The 19,307-nt window shown below is 38.6% G+C and overlaps 1 protein-coding gene across 3 annotated transcripts in view; it reads right to left on the reverse strand.

Annotated features, from left to right (window-relative positions):
• The window catches only part of BICC1 (BicC family RNA binding protein 1), a 302,947-nt gene that overhangs the window by 33,608 nt on the left and 250,032 nt on the right, over nt 1-19,307 (reverse strand). For all 3 annotated transcript variants that reach the window (XM_061181702.1, XM_061181692.1, XM_061181707.1), the window contains exons 4-14: nt 15,242-15,321; nt 13,333-13,491; nt 11,996-12,049; nt 11,359-11,553; nt 10,880-11,131; nt 8,670-8,801; nt 5,754-5,940; nt 3,756-3,917; nt 2,962-3,158; nt 2,691-2,823; nt 2,006-2,162 (exon numbers count right to left, since the gene is read on the reverse strand). In XM_061181702.1, the coding sequence (XP_061037685.1) occupies nt 2,006-2,162; nt 2,691-2,823; nt 2,962-3,158; nt 3,756-3,917; nt 5,754-5,940; nt 8,670-8,801; nt 10,880-11,131; nt 11,359-11,553; nt 11,996-12,049; nt 13,333-13,491; nt 15,242-15,321 (1,708 nt within the window). The remainder of the gene's footprint in view (nt 1-2,005; nt 2,163-2,690; nt 2,824-2,961; nt 3,159-3,755; nt 3,918-5,753; nt 5,941-8,669; nt 8,802-10,879; nt 11,132-11,358; nt 11,554-11,995; nt 12,050-13,332; nt 13,492-15,241; nt 15,322-19,307) is intronic.

Genomic DNA, 19,307 nt, shown 5'->3' on the forward strand with positions numbered 1-19,307 from the left:
AAACTTGAGAGACTTAGGTACACATCTCACAGCTGAAGAAGTCTCCACCTGACATCTGGTCCTGTACACCAGCTGGAGACCTCAAAATCAAACTGACTAGTTGGAGAAGTAGCTGACACTGAGGTAGACTGCTTCCTCCTGAGACCCCAGGTCAAGACTTCATACTTTAAGTAAATATGAAACCTTTTTCTTCTCTTTTTCTTTCCTTTACTCTGTCTGGCATTGATCCAGAAAGATAATGCAGTCATCTGAATCTCTCAGGCCATTGCTAAGGGAGGTAACCTCTGTAATTCAGAACTTTTTATTTCAGGTTAGGAGATTTACTTCCCAAATGCACTGAAAACTTAAATGACTCATGGCTTGAATGGGCAAATGCAACAATCCCTGCAAATGAATCCATGAACAGCACCACTTTAGTGGAAGTGGTCTGTGCCCCAACAGTATTTATCTTTGTCTGTGGTGGTTATCATTCTCCTCGGGCGTATGGATGCCTAGATGGCTGGCGCGTAGCAGGGCAATGCCTCTTGAGTTATCTAACTGTGCCCCTAACTATTTACAAACAAACTGAGACACTTCATTGGACAACTCCCCTGAATTTATATTGCAGAGTTAGAAAAGTCCAGGAGGTTTTCATGGCTCAGGATTCACATTCCATAGCAGGGCCCTACTCCCAGGGTTAAGAGTAAATGTAAATGAAACTATAATCAGGAATCTCTCCTTAACTCTTGAAAATACTGCAAAATCTACCAAGACAGTAGCTGCCCAACAAAATTCCTTAGATTCTCTGGCCAAAGTTGTTCTTGATAATAGAATAGCCTTTGATTATCTTTTAGCTGAACAAGGGAGTGTCTGTGCTGTGGCCAACACTACATGCTGAACCTGGATTAACATTCTGGGCAAGTGGAAACTCAGTTAACTAAGATCACTGAGCAAGCCACTTGGCTTAAAAAAAAATGTCTCCTTCAGCAGGGTCTTTCTTTGACTTATGTGATTTTGATTGGTTTGGGTCTGGGGGACTATGGCTCCGAACTGCCCTCCAAACATTGGAAATTATTTTACTTATTAACAGTCGTAGTAGTCTCCCTGGTGCACTGTATTCTCTCAAAAGCTTTAAATGTATTTTTGCAGCCACTAACCACTGAGCAAATGACCTCCCTATAACTGGAATGCCAGAAAACAAATGAAGAAAATGACTGACTAAAACAATTGTGAGCCTGAAGTCATGACCTGTGAATACCACAGAGATTCAATAGCAAAAAAAAAAGAATCACGACCTGTGAACACCACACAGAGGATCAGTAAAAGCTATAAGAACTAAACTACAGAGAGGTAGCTGAGAGTGGTGCTAATGCCTTAAATTTTGATCACATCTCTCACTTGGGCTGAAAGTCTGATCAAAAGGAGAGAATTGTGAAAAAAAGGGACAACAGGCCCAAAATGGAGTCACTTGTACTAAGCCCCATATCAGCAAACCAAGACCTGATACCTAACCTAACTGCAGTTTCAGCCTCTCCTAGGAATGTAATCTTAACCAGTCCTGTCTGGAATTTCCTAGCCAACACTAGTGAGGTAACCCACCTGATAGACCCCTGCCTTCTCCCAAAGGAAGGTGACCTTGCCTGAAATAATCCTTTCTTTATGATTTCCTTGTCCTGCACCCTTTCTGCCTTTAAAAACCTCTTCTTTCTGCAGCTCTTTGGAGCTCCTTTCCATTTGCTAAATGGGATGCTGCCAATTCATGAATTGCTGAATAAAGTCAATTTGATCTTTAAATTTACTTAGTTGAATTTTGTTTTATAACAAGGGTGAAAGTTATCAGATACTATTCTTAATAAAATTTTTAAAAGTAAAAAGAGAAGGTAATCATAAAGAGAAATGAAAAAACCCACGGATAATGTCAAATGCACTTGAACCAAAGAGCACTAACTATTGAGTTTAACACAAATCCAGCCTGTTATACACTTTCTTTCAAAGGATCAAGGGATTTTAAAATTAAAATACATACTGTAAGTGTGAGTTTTTCGTGCCTTGCAATAGTTCTACTGTCTGCCTCTTGGCACAGGAAACTTTGGAGGGACCCATCATCTGTTTCAAGTCACCAGCATTTCCAGAATGGGAAGGACTTCGGGGCATGCCTACTTCAACAAAAGCATCATTACAACCTGCAGAAGAGGAGAGAAACAAGCAAAAATCCAGACATCACCTTACTATCAACAATCACCTGCAATGGAAACAAATCAGAATCCAATTCTATGGAGACAAAAGCATAACAGCTTTCAGCTACAGAGAAGATGCCTTAAATTCAGGCTACCTCAAAAACTCAAGATGAAATTTGAAGACCCTCATGTTTTTTTAAAGATTGTTAAGGACGAAGGTGTTATAAAAAGAAATACTCTACTTGGGAAAAAATTACACACACACACACTTAGTAAGTTAATGCTTTCCTGCTGCACAATTACAGTCACTTTAATTTAGGAAGGTCCAATGTAATGGGAAAGTGGTTCTTTCTATGGCAAAGTGCTCTTTCACCATGTTCTTTGGAATTTCATTCAAGATACTGTCTTTCTGCAGTCTTGAGGCAGGGTGAATCATAACCAGTTAGAAAAACCCACTCAAAATCACTCCACAGACTTTCTACAATCCCCTTTATCCAATCAAGGGAGCAGGCTGAAGTTCAGAAGGAAAGATACCTTCTGCAGGGTTTGATTTGGTAGATGCCTGCTCAGATGCAGTTGTTTGTCTCGATGGATCACCATGATTCGCACTCAGCACTTTTTCTCCAAGTGATGAAGTGGATATTGCACCATATTTTATATTCGGAGACTGAAATAATAATAGAAAACAACACAGAGATATGGTCACAATTCTAAAATTCACCTCAGGTGAAAGCTTAAACGCGTTACCAGTGGCTTATCTCTTACAAACAGCATAGATCACATGATTCTTGCTGAAGGGCATTACCTGTGTGTGTCCATTTAATGAAGCAGAGATTTTTTTGCTTTCTGTCTGCATACTGTTGATATGGACATCAACAGGAGTCAAGCCAGGAGGGGGAGATGGAGCTGTGTGCCCATAGGTGGGCACTCCAGACAACAAAATATTGGTTAATGTGGCTTGGGCAGTAGATGGAATCATAAGGTGTGGTATAGCAGAAAAACCTACAACAGCATTTCATGAAGACAGACATTAGACAGGAATAAACTCAGAATCAAGAAGCATTATTTTATTACTTTCAGTAACAACAAAAAAAGTCATTTTTGTTGCTGCAAACTGAGAATTCAATTTTGATACCTCTCTGTTAACAGGTTTAACACATTACTATAAAAACATAGAAGTATTAAAATGGAACAACATTTTGGAGAGTATTTAGTCCAAGCTCTTCACTGTACAAATGCAGAAACTAGCTAGATTTAGCACGTGCGTATGACTACCAAGCAAACTTGTCAAACTAGAACGTGCATTTCCTAATTACCAGGTCAGTGACCCTCACGTGCTTTTGCCACTGCTCCCTGCACATCATGCTCTTTTTCCTGATCTGCTTGTCACGTTTGAAGATTACCTATTACTTTTATGAAAATCTCCCTGCTCTATTATGCTTCATTTTAGTTGATTTACACTTTGGAGAATTTGTTTGGCTGCAGTATTCTTTGAACCATAGTCCTTCCCTACGGAAACGGAACCACTAGTAAATTTTACTAAAAAACTGATTAATACCTAAGAATACACACCTTTGATTGTACTTAAATAATACTGACCTGTGGCACTTGAAGTACTAGCAAGTGGAGGTGCCCACAATGTGGGGCTAGGGGTACCAGAACTCGGACTTTGCAAAGGACTGACTGAGCTATTGAGAGCATTCAAAAGTGAGTTCGGGGTTGTCGAAGTATTGAGAGATAAGGCAGTGGGTCCCAAAAGACCTGTAATGAATGAATGTAAAGTCAATACACATAAACTCAAGATTTAGAAATACAGATGGCCTCAATATTGCCATTTGGAATGCACATTCATATAATCTGATATTTTCCAAATATAAGAGTGACAGATTACCTTCTTTCAAATATTCACATGAAATATTGCATGATACAACTCCAACACAGGACCCCACTTGCCCACAAACAGAAATGGAAGACAGATGTGCCCAGACCAGGACAGCAGTCAGGGGCCCGGAGCACCAGTCACTTGCTTCATAATCACTTCAGCTAGCCAGGATGAACAAAATTGTGCTCACGTGGAGACCCATTTTGTATTTCTCTGCATAATTCACTTGTCATCTGCTTCCAAACAAACTCTTTTTAAACCACTTACAATTAGCAGTGACTAGGGGGACGTTTTCCTGCAACAGAATATCTCCCTTCGGTCCATTTGCAGAGGCTGGCCCACCTGGAACAGTTTTCATACCGTGTATGACTGTCCATACATGACGTCTTTGGGTCCATCTCAATGCGTATGAAGACTTTTCTCAGAAAAAAGAATTGTTTTTCGGCTTTTTGCTTGTTTTAAGGGTTTAATGTTTGATTTAGTAATGAAATTTCCCTTCGGGCATTTCAAATATGTTCTAAAGTGAAATGTGAGTTTGTATAAATAAGTTCCCAGGAATACTTAAAGCATTAAGTATTAGAGGCTAGAGATAGCCATGAAAACATTTTAAAATTAAATCACTCTGATCTTTGCTCACTTTTTTTCTCTCTCGTGCAGGAAGAACTCAGTTCCTGCTAAGTTGCCTGATTGGCATTTCCTGACTCACATGCATTGCTGTGTTATTACAACTCTGTTCAGAATCTCCAGTGGAAGGGACAACTTTGGGAGATTAGGGGCCAAAGGGGAAATCTGTCTTTACTTGTAATGGTGTCTGGGCAGGGATACTTGGAATCTTAATCATATTATAACCATATTACATTTTTAAAAAGCAAGAATAGCTATTAAAAATTTTAAAGGCTGCTGAGAGTATTTTTTTCTGTCTCAACACTGAACTTGGTAGAATGATCTGCGAGGGTTATTGCATTAACTTTTTATATAATAGCTACTGAAAAATGTGCAAAAAAGTAGTGAACCTAGAATAACTGTAATATAGCAATGAACTTCATCCTACAAGATGGGAATCCGTAAATGACGCAATACATATCACACCATGCCTACTAAGTGGCTCACCCTGCTTTCTTAAAGAACTAAAGCACCAAGATGATGTTGTTCTTTCATCTTTCTCTTCTTCACCTGAGATATAAATGCAGGTCGGTTTCCCGTGGTGGCCGCAGGCTAGATCTCCTTTGTGTTTGGGCAAGGCAGGCCTAACCACTGGGACTGAGGGTTCTGCTTCCTTTCACCTCCCCCCTCCCCACCCCTCATGCAGGCCTGCAATTACTTTTTGAAAAGCAAACTGGATAATCTTTATCTCTAGGGACTAATGGCAATATTGCAAATGCACGAGAGAACAAACACATCAATTACAGTCAGCCGGCTCACTTCACTCTCAATGGCATTCTTAATTTAGAAGAACAAACACAGCCACCGAAAATACAACAGCCAGACCTTGATTATTTATGCCAAAATAAAAAGAATGTGGGAAACAGAAATCCATAGAGTCTAACAAAAAAATCAAAATGGATTGATTCGAGTTTTGTTGCTTTTCACCTGATCGTAGTGCCTGAAGAGGAAAAAAACAGCCTTTAAAATGTAGCCCCAAACAGGAGAAAGAAAGGAGACTGGATAAGCAATCCCCCAGTGGCTGAGAAGGGCTATAATAATAAATTTTATACCTAGTCCAGTGAGTCCGAGGCCTGCGGAAGCTAAGATATCCAGGCTGGGACATGCCAGGCCGGCAGGGCACGATGCTGGGGATGGACTGGTTGCTATGGTAACCCCACTGCTTTCAAGTCCGAGGAGACATTTCCTTGCTTCATACATATTTAACGCATTTCGCTCAACACTTTTCACAATCACAGACTATGAAAACACATAATGAGAAAGAAAAAAGTGACATGCAAGTAGTCGACAATGAATTGGGGAGGGGGGTGAGAAATGAATATGGTAATAAGAATTCCACTCAGGGAATGGATGAATGATGCTTTAAAATCAACTGCAAATTCTAACCACGTATTTCCTAAGTTTACTCCTTGTGGTAAAACCATAAAATGTTAGTTACCATTTATTGGGTGTGTCCTGTGTCCCAGGCACTGTGATGGAAGCTGCACATATATTCTAATTCCTGCAAAACCTCATGGGGTGGAATTATTATTCATGTTCAGTGAGGACAAGGGCCTTACCCAAGGTCACAGCCCAGCTGTGGAGGAGCAGCTAGAGGATTGGAACTTGGGTCCTTCTGTCTCTACAGCCCATTCTCGTTTATATCCTCTTGTCTTTACATTAAAGCTTTCCCCCCTTTATCTCATCTTTACAAAACAAATCAAACATGTCACCATATACAGACTGCATAATAACAGTCACTTACATTTGACATTTACAGTCTACTAGTTAACTAATGGACCTTGAGGTACCACTCTTCCTCATTGATGACATATCTGTGGCAAAGCTTATAGTAAAATAAATTTCCAAACCATAAATCTTCTTTTTTTCTTCAATGGACTCACCTAGAAAATTGGAAATGTGAACCCAAGGGGGAAAGCCTCCAGTGGACAAGAAAGAAAATGTGTGGCTGAGACAGCAGTTAAAGCAGCAGTCAGCCTCGGGGCCTGTGAGGCATAATTCAACGGCCCGGGGATGCTGCAAGGTTTCAGAGTTCTCACTTAAAATCTCTTTTCCCCTGACCTCTGCTCACTTCTTGCTGAACTCCAGAAACCTTCCTGTGCCTGTCCATCTTTACATGCAAAGTCTCTTCTGACTGTATCTTTTCGTTCTGGTACGTACAGTGACTCTAGTCAACTCAAATTAGTAAAGTACAAAGCTTCACAATACATAAAATTCATGTTCTATTCTCTAACTTTAAGCTCAATATATCAAGTTCATTTAGAATCAATCCTATCTTTTCTTTTAAAGTTTTCTTTTGAAGAAGGCATGATTCTTCTTCTTATGTTGGACACTAAATACCACATTATTTACATACAGACAAAATTGTATATAGTAATACATGTTATACATATACCATATGCATAAATGCATATATGATAAAATTCAGTTTAGAAATTTTAAAAATGGAAGGCACAACTGTTTGGTGTTTTACCTACTATAATTTAAAATATACATAAATGTTATCATTTAGTACATGTTATTATGCAACTTGCTAATTTTTTTTTTTTTTTTTTAATTTTTGGCTGCGTTGGGTCTTTGTTGCTGCACACGGGCTTTCTCTAGTTGCAGCGAGTGGGGGCTACTCTTTGTTGCGGTACGCGGGCTTCTCATTGCGGTGGCTTCTCTTGTTGTGGAGCATGGGCTCTAGGTGCGTGGGCTTCAGTAGTTGTGGCTCGTGGGCTCTAGAGCGCAGGTTCAGTAGTTGTGGCGCACCAGCTTAGTTGCTCCTCGGCATGTGGCATCTTCCCGGACCAGGGCTCGAACCCGTGTCCCCTGCATTGGCGGCGGATTCTTAACCCCTGCGCCCCCAGGGAAGTCCACAACTTGCTTTTCGTATTCAACACCATTCTTGTCCTTTGGCTTCTGATTCAAAGGTTTCTTCGGCATGTATAAGTAGAAGTAGCATCACTGAGGGTAGGGTATCCGTGTTATCAGTGTGAGCAGATGATCACAAGTTGCTTTTCAAAGTGTCTGTGTCAACTTACGTGCTTTAATGTGGGAACACTCCTCTTTCCTCACACTCTCACTAGCACTTAAGAACGCCAGAATTATCGCATTAAACTTTGCAGCATCTTAGAGGAGAAGTTCCAAGAAGGCTGAACTGGGGATGCTTCATTATTTAAAGTATATATGACAGACAATGGCGCCTATTCTTTAAATCTCCAGGGCTAGTACAGTGGCTCACAATTAGTAAGTAAACTAAGTATTTTTTTAATTGCCTTGGATATGTACACATACACATAGGCACATAACACAACGTTTAGCCTTACCAACTCTCCGGCAAGTTAGTAATGTTTAAAGTTACCAGATTGCAAATTAATAAGAAAATGTTTTCTCTTTCCTTCCCATATATGTAATTAAAATAATGGTCGGGCTTCCCTGGTGGCGCAGTGGTTGAGAATCTGCCTGCCAATGCAGGGGACACGGGTTCAAGCCCTGGTCTGGGAGGATCCCACATGCCGCGGAGCAACTGGGCCCGTGAGCCACAATTACTGAGCCTGCGCGTCTGGAGCCTGTGCTCCGCAACAAGAGAGGCCGCGATAGTGAGAGGCCCGCGCACCGCGATGAAGAGTGGCCCCCGCTCGCCGCAACTAGAGAAAGCCCTCGCACAGAAACGAAGACTCAACGCAACCAAAAATAAAAATAAATAAATAAAACTATTCCCTAAAAAAAAAAATTAATAAATAAAATAAAATAATGGTCACAAATGGACTCCAAAAACCAACACATATATAAAAAAAAAGGTCAATAATGAATGCTGTTACAAATTTACATTTATATAAAATAACTAAATATAATACATAACGATGTATATTATATAGAATATTTAGTTCCATGTATATGCAAATACACATTTATGCGAAAATAACACTAGACAGAATGTGAGGTGATACACGGCTCTCTTCGGGCCCAGACTCTGAACCAACCTTGCTCGGCTGTTTTGGCTTCGGTTTAATACTGATGAAGACGTCGAGCTGCTCCATCAGCTGAGCAATGAACTGTGGATCAACTTCAATTTCTTCCTTCATATCAAACATTAGCACAAGAGGAAGACAACCCTAGGAAATGTCACAATGGAAAGGGTGAGAGGTAAAAAGTTACTCATTTAAACATCCAATAATTTAACATGCCTACAGATAATACAATCTTTTATAGATTTAAAGAGTAAAAACCAAAGTATTAAAGCTAAATTATATACCTTCACACAGCTTAGAAGGCTGGTGTTTAAATAATGTTGAGGGGTAGAAACTATTTTTTGGATGTCAAAAACATGTGTCTTATGTTTGTTTTTGGCCCTGAATTCTTTATCTACTCTCCACCTTGGAAAATTCCCCCATTCTCTGACTTCAGTTTTGTTAGTGACGCCAGAAACTACATTCTCAACCACATCAAGAATACTAATCTTGTTCCCTGGCTCAAAGACCTACAGTGGAGGTTTTTTTAATCTGTCTCCTGAATGAACTCTAAACATGTATCAGCCTTTAAAAATCTCCACATTTCAGCTCGGCTTTGCTGGTGCAATCACAGGTTTATGTGTACACATCTGCCCCTTCCTCCAGGCTAGACCAGCCTCTTGACTATCTTTTAAACAGGTTCTCACATTGGTCTCTTAACTCATCAAAAGGCTTCTTTGCCAACCCAAGTCCTACTTCTCTTCTGACACAGCTCAAACCTTACCTCCTTCCTGGAGTAAAATGCTACTATCACCCCTTCTTTTCACTATCTCACTCTATAGCATGGCAGAGTTTAGCACTTTTTTTCTCTGATGCTGTCTTCCTGGCCCCTTATCTACTTAGTATAGGAACCAGATCCCATACATTTTTACGAGGTACAGATTGATGGATTTGTACATAAGTATCAGAAGAAGTTACCATCAAACATACTAGCATTAAAATGAAATCACCATGTTCCATTTCTCTTCTGGATACGTGATGTTTGTAAGGACATTGCTATAAAAAAATGGTGATGGTATTTAAAATGTAAGTTAAAGCCATTTAATTTATCTCTCCCTCACGCCTTTCAGTATTGTTTAATAATAATAATATGTCTCACTGCACACCTGTATTTTTGGCAGGTGTGATCAAAGTATGAATATGAATTCATAACTGTGCTGATCGCTTGAAAAGTTTACTAACTCAAAATAATATCTAAAGAACTTGAAAAGCGCAAAAAAGAAAATATGAACAGTAATCATAATAATCTTTGAATACAAATATGCTCTCTAACTAGCCATATGTTAAAAGTAGCCTAAGTAAGCCTGGCTTTTAAGAAAATTAAAAATTAATTTCTTAAAATTATATATCATAATCCTTAATGATTATAACAAGTTCTCCTCTGTCAGAGGAATGGAATCAACAATACAAATCTGGATCTTCTGAAAGTTTCTCAAGAACAGATTCTGCAAGTTAATAATAGCAAATGTCACACCTGAAGCTTATGGATTCAAATGTCACTAAAGGTCTAGCCCGAACAGGAGAAAATGATGGTGTTTTTAATAAGAATACTTGTGAGTCCACAGTATGTCAGTCTATTTTGTTACTATACATCAACCTACACACTGGGTTTTTAAATGAGTATAGGAAGGATAGAAATATTGAAAATTATAAACTGGAAGCAGCAGTAAATTATATAACTGTTATTTTTCTTCAATGCATGACACAAATTCATGGCTTAAACAGCATTTTTAAAATTGTATCAGAGATTTATGAAATGTTCAAATGTTTCATGCTACCAAAATTTACATCTTTGAGGGTAAAATTTTCAATGTGTTAATTTTTAACTTTTCTGTTTAAACAGAAGACTTTTTTGGCAAACGCAAATTAATACCACACGTCAAATAAAAATAACCACCTTCCACAAAATACAGCCAGTTATTTCAATGTAACCTCTTCTGTTGCTTAGTGTAAGTTAAAAAAAATACTAAAAGGAAATTACTCACCTATCTAATGAAATTAAGTCTGTGAGGCACTATGTACCTTATTCTTTTATTTCCTTTTACCAAGTAAGTTGCTTATTTGACCAGGATTTCAAAGTGCTTCCATAAATTACCACATTGGTACATTATGGGCAGCAACAAACACTGTACCCAAAGAGGTAAAAAAAACAAAAATCGTACCATTAACTTCAGTAAACCTACCATGAGATATTGCCTTGCAAGACAGACAGACTCAATGGTGCCCTGGAGGTAGACGGTGGATTTCTTCTGTGGATTACTGGGATCGGGAAAGTGGATCTGAGCACCCGTTCTCTGCATAATATGTTTGATGTTGCTTCCATTTCGACCCATCATAAAGAGATGATGCTGAGCTGCGATATCTAGTTGCGTGCTCACAGGGATAGCTGACGCCAAACTCCCGGCGAGATGTTCCAATAGCATGGCAGTTCCTTCCTAGGAGAAAAGGGTGGGAAAGAAGTAGGCCTATACAGTAACCGTCCACGTTGAAGGGAAAGATTCTACTGCACTTCTGCCAGCTATGGAAAAACTCAACACATTCTAAGAACCAGAACGTACTATGAGAAAAAATTCTGGAAAACAAATTAGTTTTAAAATCCTTTAAAAATAAAACTTGCATGATTTGTACACCTACAATGTTCGGAATTACCTAAACCACTTACCTTCACAGCACTTGTGTTATTCTGAGACCCTCGTACTATCACAGTAGCACCATACATTCGGGACCGCTGTTTAAATGACACTGAAATGTTGTACGTTTGTGATATGTGCTGAATAGAGGGGGAATTAGGATCGGGCACTGGTTGAAGAATTCCAGCAATCGGCAGCTCAAACATCAGCACCAAAGGAAGCAGCTCCTAAAATGAAATTACAGAACCCAGGGCAGATAGTTAAGTCATTGTACATTTAGAGATGTGTGTAGTTCATTCATTCTTTTCTGAAGATGGAATTTTAAAACATAATGCTTTTATTACAGCCACAAGCTTGGGTAGACGATATAAAGTTTTTTAAATGAAAGGAGCCTTTGTGAAACCTGAGAGTTTGTAACTTAAGCTGCCTGTGGCATTTTTCCTCAGGCGCCTTTTTGATCATTTCAAAATCATCAGAGAAATCGAGCCAGATAAAATCCAGAACGTCTCTAAGAAACACCTCTGATACATTCATACAATTTCTGTCACTATTTCCTACATGTTGAACATATGATTTGGTTATAAATTGATAAATTATGGTATTTTTATTGCCTTATAATGCAGACATCGCTGACATTGATTTACAGTACTGAAGGTAATAAATAGTTACCCGAATTCTAACTCGGGCTGATTCTACTCCTGCCGGTTGTCCTGCTATAGATACCTGCAAAAATAAGAAAACACAGAGTTAGATTTATTGTACTTGAACCCACAACTGCTTTCCCAGTTATCTACACCCTCACTACTCAAAGTGTCGTCCAAGATAAAACAGCATCACCTATCTGGGAGTTTGTTAAAGATGAGGGATCTCAGGCACCAACCCAGAGCTACCTAATCAGAATTCGGATTTTAACAAGCTCTGGTGATGTGTGTCAACTGATCAACGTCACCTCCTGGACTTACCTAAAACCTCCCAGCCCCCATGAGCCCATCCTGCCCTCTTCACAATTTCTCGTGTTCACTGCACTTTCTCCCTTTTTATAAAAACTCTCTGAATTACGAGATGGATATCAATGTGCAATGATAGTGCCACACTAAGTTCTCAAAGTAATGAACTACTTTCATGCTAGTTGGCAAAAAAATGCTGCTCCAACAGCCCTCTCCTGGGATCTCCTGGGCTTTTCTACGATCCATCAACTAAAGAATTACTCTTGGCGTTAAGGCAAGCGGGTGGGGCTCCAGGACAGTGCTCTCTCATGGGCCATGCCCATGCCGTATCAGCTATCAAATATTTTGATTACTGCTCTTGCTTTTTACCATGGCTTCCTATCTAGTTCTTTATGTATGTGTCCCACTGTCACCATTAGTCCCCACAGAGAAAAAACTACATCGTATTCATCTTTGTGGCCAACATAGTTTCTATATTGTGATTAGAGGAGAGAAAACTTCCAAATAACACAGAGAACACCATCTGTTCTTCAAGTACTGACAGCGTTTTCATGTAGACAGGTGAGTTCCATTTGTTTCCAAACCCAAGAACTAGAAAAAAATGTGTATACAACAGAGCCATAATTCAGTCACTGTGAGGAAGTCAGACACTCATACACTGCCTCTCAGAAGGTGATCCGGTGTAGCCTGGAGGACCACTTGTGCGATGCTGCAGACAGAATCCCAGCTATCGATAGGTGCTTGGACTAGGCAAGCTTTCAGGTCCTTTCCTAACTCACATGCCTTCCGAGCCTTTCGTAGGGACTTCGTTTTATGTTGCCATGATATCCTTCCCTCTCTTCTACAAACTGTTTAGAGAGCAAGGATTTATGGCCCATCTACAACTCATCTCTTCAAAAAAGAAGAGCACCTGCAGTCTCCTTGGAGAGGGACATACAATCCATACTAAATGCCATCTTCATGATTACTCTTTTGCTCTCATCTCCCAAAAAAGTTATGCATACAGAAAATTCAAGCTTTAATTTGTCCCATAAAAGTTCATGTGAAAAGACAAAGCACCTGGTTGCTTTTTTCTGCTTGATTATTCCTGTTGGAATCTGGAAAGTGGATGTGGCATCCTGTTTCTTCCATCACCTTCTTAATATTGTTGCCACCTTTGCCGATTACATGAGAATGTTCTGTATGTGAAACATCCATCTTCAAGGTGACCCGATTGCTCTATGTGGAAATAATGTATTATTTCTTGATGCATGAAAAAAGGAAGGAACAACTCCTAAAAAACACGTTTCCCCCAAAGGAATAGGATTAACAAAAAGTGACCCAGTGGAAAATCTTACAGATTTCTTAATAAGATCATCTTAATCTATAAATTTTTCAATTTCTATTTCTCCTAAGCTAATAAAAAAGAAATTTTCGTTTAAAGACAAATTTGTCAGAAAAAATAGAAAGATATATTTTTTACCAAGATAATTTTGGGGACAGTAGTATCTAAGTAAAATTAGGTATAATTACAAAAAAATTACTCATTTTTCCTTTAATAGATATTATTCATGAAACAGAATTCAAATAACTAAAACCAGATGAAAACAATTACAAGAGTGAATATATGTATGTTAGTAGAAACGTTGAACAACGATAGAAAACTAGAAATAACAATAAAATTCAAAATGGAATAAAAAAGTATTTACAAACATTTTCACAATTTCTCTACCACTGTGTGTCAAATTTTACAAAGTAGATAAATTATTCTTGCCGGTAGAAATAAGAGTGAGGAAGATACCACAAAGTATACATCTCTAGCAGTAAAATGGCTTAAGTAAACCAATACGGAGTATAAGATTTGTTAGTTACATTAAAGCAAAATGTAAAATTCTAAAACATAATGAATAATTACAGTCAGACTGGAATCCATGTATTTAATTTGGGAAAATGTAGTGCTGTAAAATTATAAAGACTGACATGAAATGTTTTCTCATTTATAAAATTGATATTGAAATTCTTCAGTCCTTACAAAGTAAAATTAAAAAGTCAAATACAACAAGATGTTAAAAATATCAATAGGTTTACATTTTCTGAATTCTTAAATTTTAAACTTATATCCATTAGATACTTTGGTTTTTAAACTTAGTTCTTCTTTTAGTTTAACCTCTAAAAAGAGAAAAAAAGATATCCTTTTTTGGATATCCTAAAATATTTTATAATTATAAGGTGAATATTTCTTAAAAATTAAAAAAACAACAACAAAAAGGAACAGGAAAGGAAATAAAGAGGAAGAGATCAGAAACCATTTCAGTGAAATACCAGGTGGCAAAACATAGTGGTTAAGAGCCAGACAGCCTGGATTTGAATCCCACCTCCCCACTTTTCAGCTATTGGATCCTGTGCAAATTCCCTAGTATCTCTGTGCTGATAGTTATGAGGATTAAACCAATTAATATTTGTAAAGAGTGTAGCTAAGTGCCTGGCATATAGTAAGTGATTTTGACGTGTTTATTAAAATAAATTCTCACAAACGAGTATACATTTTTACATATTTTAATTTCTCTATTGTCTCTCTCTACATATACTTGTAGAGAGACAGAATGTACAAAAGAAATTGTCAAATTTCATGCCATCACACACACAGAGCTATACAGAAGATAATTCTAGTTTTCTACTGACATAAAGGCAAATATGCTAATTCTTGCAATTTTTATTACTTGCCCTATACTAATCCGGGTCAATATTTTTTAATATATATATATGGGGGGGAGAGAGAGAATATTATTCAATTACCCAGCATGAGAGAACCTATTCAAATTTTAAACAGAACTTTAATCCACTGTAGAATCAATCACACGTGCTTATTTCAAAACCCACCATTACTTTCTCCTGGTTTTTCTTCTCCAAATGGTTCTTTCACAACAGCATGAAGTAGCCCTTGCAGAGACAAGGTTCTGACATCTGAGTGTCCTTAACATTCACTTACTTTTGTGTCTAAGACAGACATGATCATTTCCTTGGCTTCCTTAACATCTTCTTTCTTTCCAGAAACCTTAATATGGGGATCTACAAGAAATCAAAAACAAAGGGCCCATATGAAACTCCCAAGCTCTGTTTTAAAACTGCTGTTACATTATAAGAAAAGAGATTACATAATAAATTTAATATTTGATTCATTCCAGGTGTGTTGTCACTGTAATAAAAACGAATATGGAAAATACCCAAATTGTGCATTTATCGATACTTTTTTTCCTTCTGAACACTGGCTAACCTATTTAAATTTAATTGCAAAATATCATATAATTATTTTTTAAACAAGTAAAGAGTCTATAAATTCAGTTTATCAATTCATCTCTTGCTACATTCCAGGCCCTGTTCTAAGGCTTGAAATGCATGGACTCATTTAATCTACACCACAGTTTTGTGAGGTTGTTTACAGAGGAAACTAAGGCACAGAGCAGTTTAGTAACTTGCCCCAGAAAACCATTCAGGGCTTGTTTATTGTAATCCAATGTCTTCCAACTCTGGATTCATACTTTAAACCATGTGATAATTTAGAAGATATTCTTACCAGTCAAGGTTAATAGAAAAAAAAAACTTAATCTTCATTCAGGAATATTTAATATTTATTCAGAATTAATACTACCTGACTAAATATCTGCTATGTCTATTGCTTATTAGTGCCAGGGAATGTTCCTCTGCAGGAATGCAGAGGAAAGCATTCATTCATTCAGCAAATATTTTCTGAACCTCTACTATGTACCAGGCACTATTCCAGGGGCTGGGGGATATGTTAGTGACAAAAAAAGACCCTTGTCCACATGAAGCTTACAGTCTTGTGCAGGGAGGCAAAAATCAATCAAATAAATAAATGATCTAGTATATTAGAACGTAAATATTATGATAAAAAGGAAAAGGAGAAAAAGACGAAGGATGGAGAAGACCAGCTTTGGACGGGGCAGGGGCATCAGGCCGCACTGAGAAAGGAAGGCTTAAAGGGCGGGAGGCAGCTGGCCAAGCTCTGATCTTCCAGGAGTAGGAGAACATCAGAGCCAACGCCTGTGTGGGGATGTGCCTCTTGGGTTCTCTCTTGAATCAGGTTTTCAAGTCTCCCCAACAATCTGAGTGTTTTATTACCCCACGGGTCAGCCTGACAGAGACCAAGACCATCCTGGGGGGTAAGCTGCACGTTCTATGCGATTAGCTTTAGTGATAAAGCTGAATAACAGAGAATGCATCATCATCCCACCATCGTTAATAACGCCAAGCTTACTGACTGCTTACAACACACTGCCTTCTCTGCTGAGCACACTTCACAGACTCAGGTCGACGACGGAGTCAGCCAGTGTTTGCTGAGCAACTTTCACAATTAGCAAGCAGTTCTGCCTGAGTCCTTCTACACCAGGACAAACTAGGACAAGAAATTACACTGACCTGGGGTAGATTTTATCCAACTACACGCACATCATCCTCATATTGTGATTTAACCTACCCATCTCCACCTCACAGTCATCAAGGCCATGACTCATAAGGTGTGACTGAAAGACAGAGGGAGGGAGAGAGACAGAGAAAGGAATGAAGGATGGGAAGAGGGAGGAAACCATTTTCTAAAGCCCCCCGTTCTTAGGATAGGATGGGGCAATCCTAGTCAACAAGAGTGCACGTGGAGCCTCAGAGCTCGGGAGTGTCTGGCCTCCTGCGGAGGCCTCCCAGCAGCAGGGCCTAATCGGGGTCCGGCCCCCGCCCTCTCCCCAGACTGTGTCTCCTGGGGGCTGCTCCCGGCTCATGCACTTTTCCTTAGTCTGTTCCTTAATCCCTCCTCTGACAGTCGCCCTGTCAAAGGGATGTTGTGAAGATCAAAGACCTTAATGCTGGTTAAAACTTTCTAAAGTGTTTAAGTATCAGGTATTACAAGGCGAGGGGCTAAATAAACGTAGGGCAAAACGGCTGTCCAACCACCGCAAGCTGGGAGAGCCTCCGCGCTATTGCTGCATGATGTGGTGTCTGCTTGCTCCTTCAGGCGTCCTAACAGGGACCGCCTTTTCTGTGCAAGACTCTCGCCAACTTTAGCATACTTTAGTAACCAAACATTCTCTTTAATAATTCTTATTATATCCATTATGGCTCCTAGAGGCAATATTTACATAAAGAGCTGTCTACATTCAAAAGTTTGGTCTCAACTCTCTTGAACTTTGGTTTGAATTACTGTAGGCTCTGACATTAATGTCTACTAGAAATGCTCACTGCTGCAGTGGGGGATTAGAGCTCGGTGCTGCTCTAATCCAGACCCACATGTCTGCTCATCAGACTCACTTGTAGCACTTACTAAAATGTAGGTTCCTGGGTCTCCAGGACCCGGCAATCAGCATTTTGTTGTTTTCCCAAGTGATTCCTCAATCAAGAATAGGACACAGCAGATCAAGCCACATAAAACGTGCAATTGTAATCTCTTATGTATCAGCCAAGTATATATAACATAAGATGCTTCTATAAGAAAAGAATGTATTTTCTCACAAAATAAATTAACACTATGTATTGAGTGGTATGATAATCTGAAAACCTATTACTTTACAGGCTGGATAATCATATTAAAATTCCTATGCATCTGTAGAGGGACAGGAAACCTCAGATCCAATTTAAGAAGGAATTTGATTTTCCACCATCTCTGCATCAAAGGAACAATAAACAAAATAAAAAGCAAAAGGTTCAATTAAAATATATGTATACATTTTATTTCAAAGTGAAACAGCACCATCTAGTGGCCAAAAATATAAACTATCAATGGACACAAAAGAGAGACACAGTAGCCACCAACAGCATCAAACTGTCTCCAGGACCCAAATCAGCACTCATTTGGAAAATGGTGCTTTAAATAATCAAGTCTCGTAAGTAAGTACAGAGCAAAAGATGACAAAATTCCGGTTTAGATTGCTGAAGTAGCCTGTAGTATTGGAGTTTTCATTCCCTCTTTGCTCTTGCTTAAAAGGTATCTAAAGGATGTGAGTGGGCTCTTCCTCCAGGTTGAACTTAATGCACTCATCTCAAATCCTGAAATACTATTCTCTGCTTTCAATAAGTGCTACAGTTTACCCTTCAAGCTTGTCTTGGGACTAAGGTTTCATTCAGACCCATTCTGGAAATACTTGATGGAGAGATGAAAAATCAAAGTATGAACTATATTAATAAACATAAAAACAAGGAAAAGAACTGTTGGAAGATGGTGGAGAAACAGGAAATAAGTATGCAGTCTCCTCCTCCCCAAAACTAATTGCTTTGAAGGACAACTCTGATTTGGGCATGAAAGTTTTAAGACATTGCTCTAAAAATAATATTGATTGCTGTTGAATCAACCCTCAAGCTCTCTGAATACAGGAATTGTCTTAACTGGTTTTGTAACTTCCACAGTTCAAAATAAGTAGTAGATACTCAGTAAACTGTTGTGGAATAGATTGATGGCACCCCTATTTTTGGAGATGGCAAAATACAGTGAGAGGAGATCCAAATCTGTGGAAAGAGTCTAAACCTCACAACCAAGGTGACCGTATGTCCTGCACTTCCCAAAATATTCCCAATAGTTTTAATTTCAAATATTCTGATTTCAGTACCTCTATAAAAATACAGAGAACTGTCAGATATTCATCCAGATTTCGGGTTTTTAGATTCCTGTCCCATCAATCTGCTCTTATCTCTCTGGTGTCATCCTATGAAGACCAGGCAGTGATCCAACCTTCAATAAGTAATATGAAGCTGTATGGACATGGGTATGACATGGGTATTTTATATGTGTACCCTGCAAAAGAGCTAAACCTTTGGGCACAAAGAGGTTTTTTTATGACTCCATATGGAAATTCATAAGGACTTGGTAAAGCAACAAATGTTTTCATAAGAACATGCTAAAAACCGTATTTTCAGAAAGATAAATATTTCAAAGAGTTGGGATGTTTATACGAGCTTAAATTATGGTTTTAAAAGATTATCTCTTCAAACTCTGGTTTCTCCTCTTCTGGTTTTCTATCCTTGGAAACATTCCCATTCCTGGAAGCATTAGTGAA

The sequence above is a fragment of the Eubalaena glacialis genome, chromosome 1, assembly GCF_028564815.1.
Source record: "Eubalaena glacialis isolate mEubGla1 chromosome 1, mEubGla1.1.hap2.+ XY, whole genome shotgun sequence".
NCBI classification, from domain to species: Eukaryota; Metazoa; Chordata; class Mammalia; order Artiodactyla; family Balaenidae; genus Eubalaena; species Eubalaena glacialis.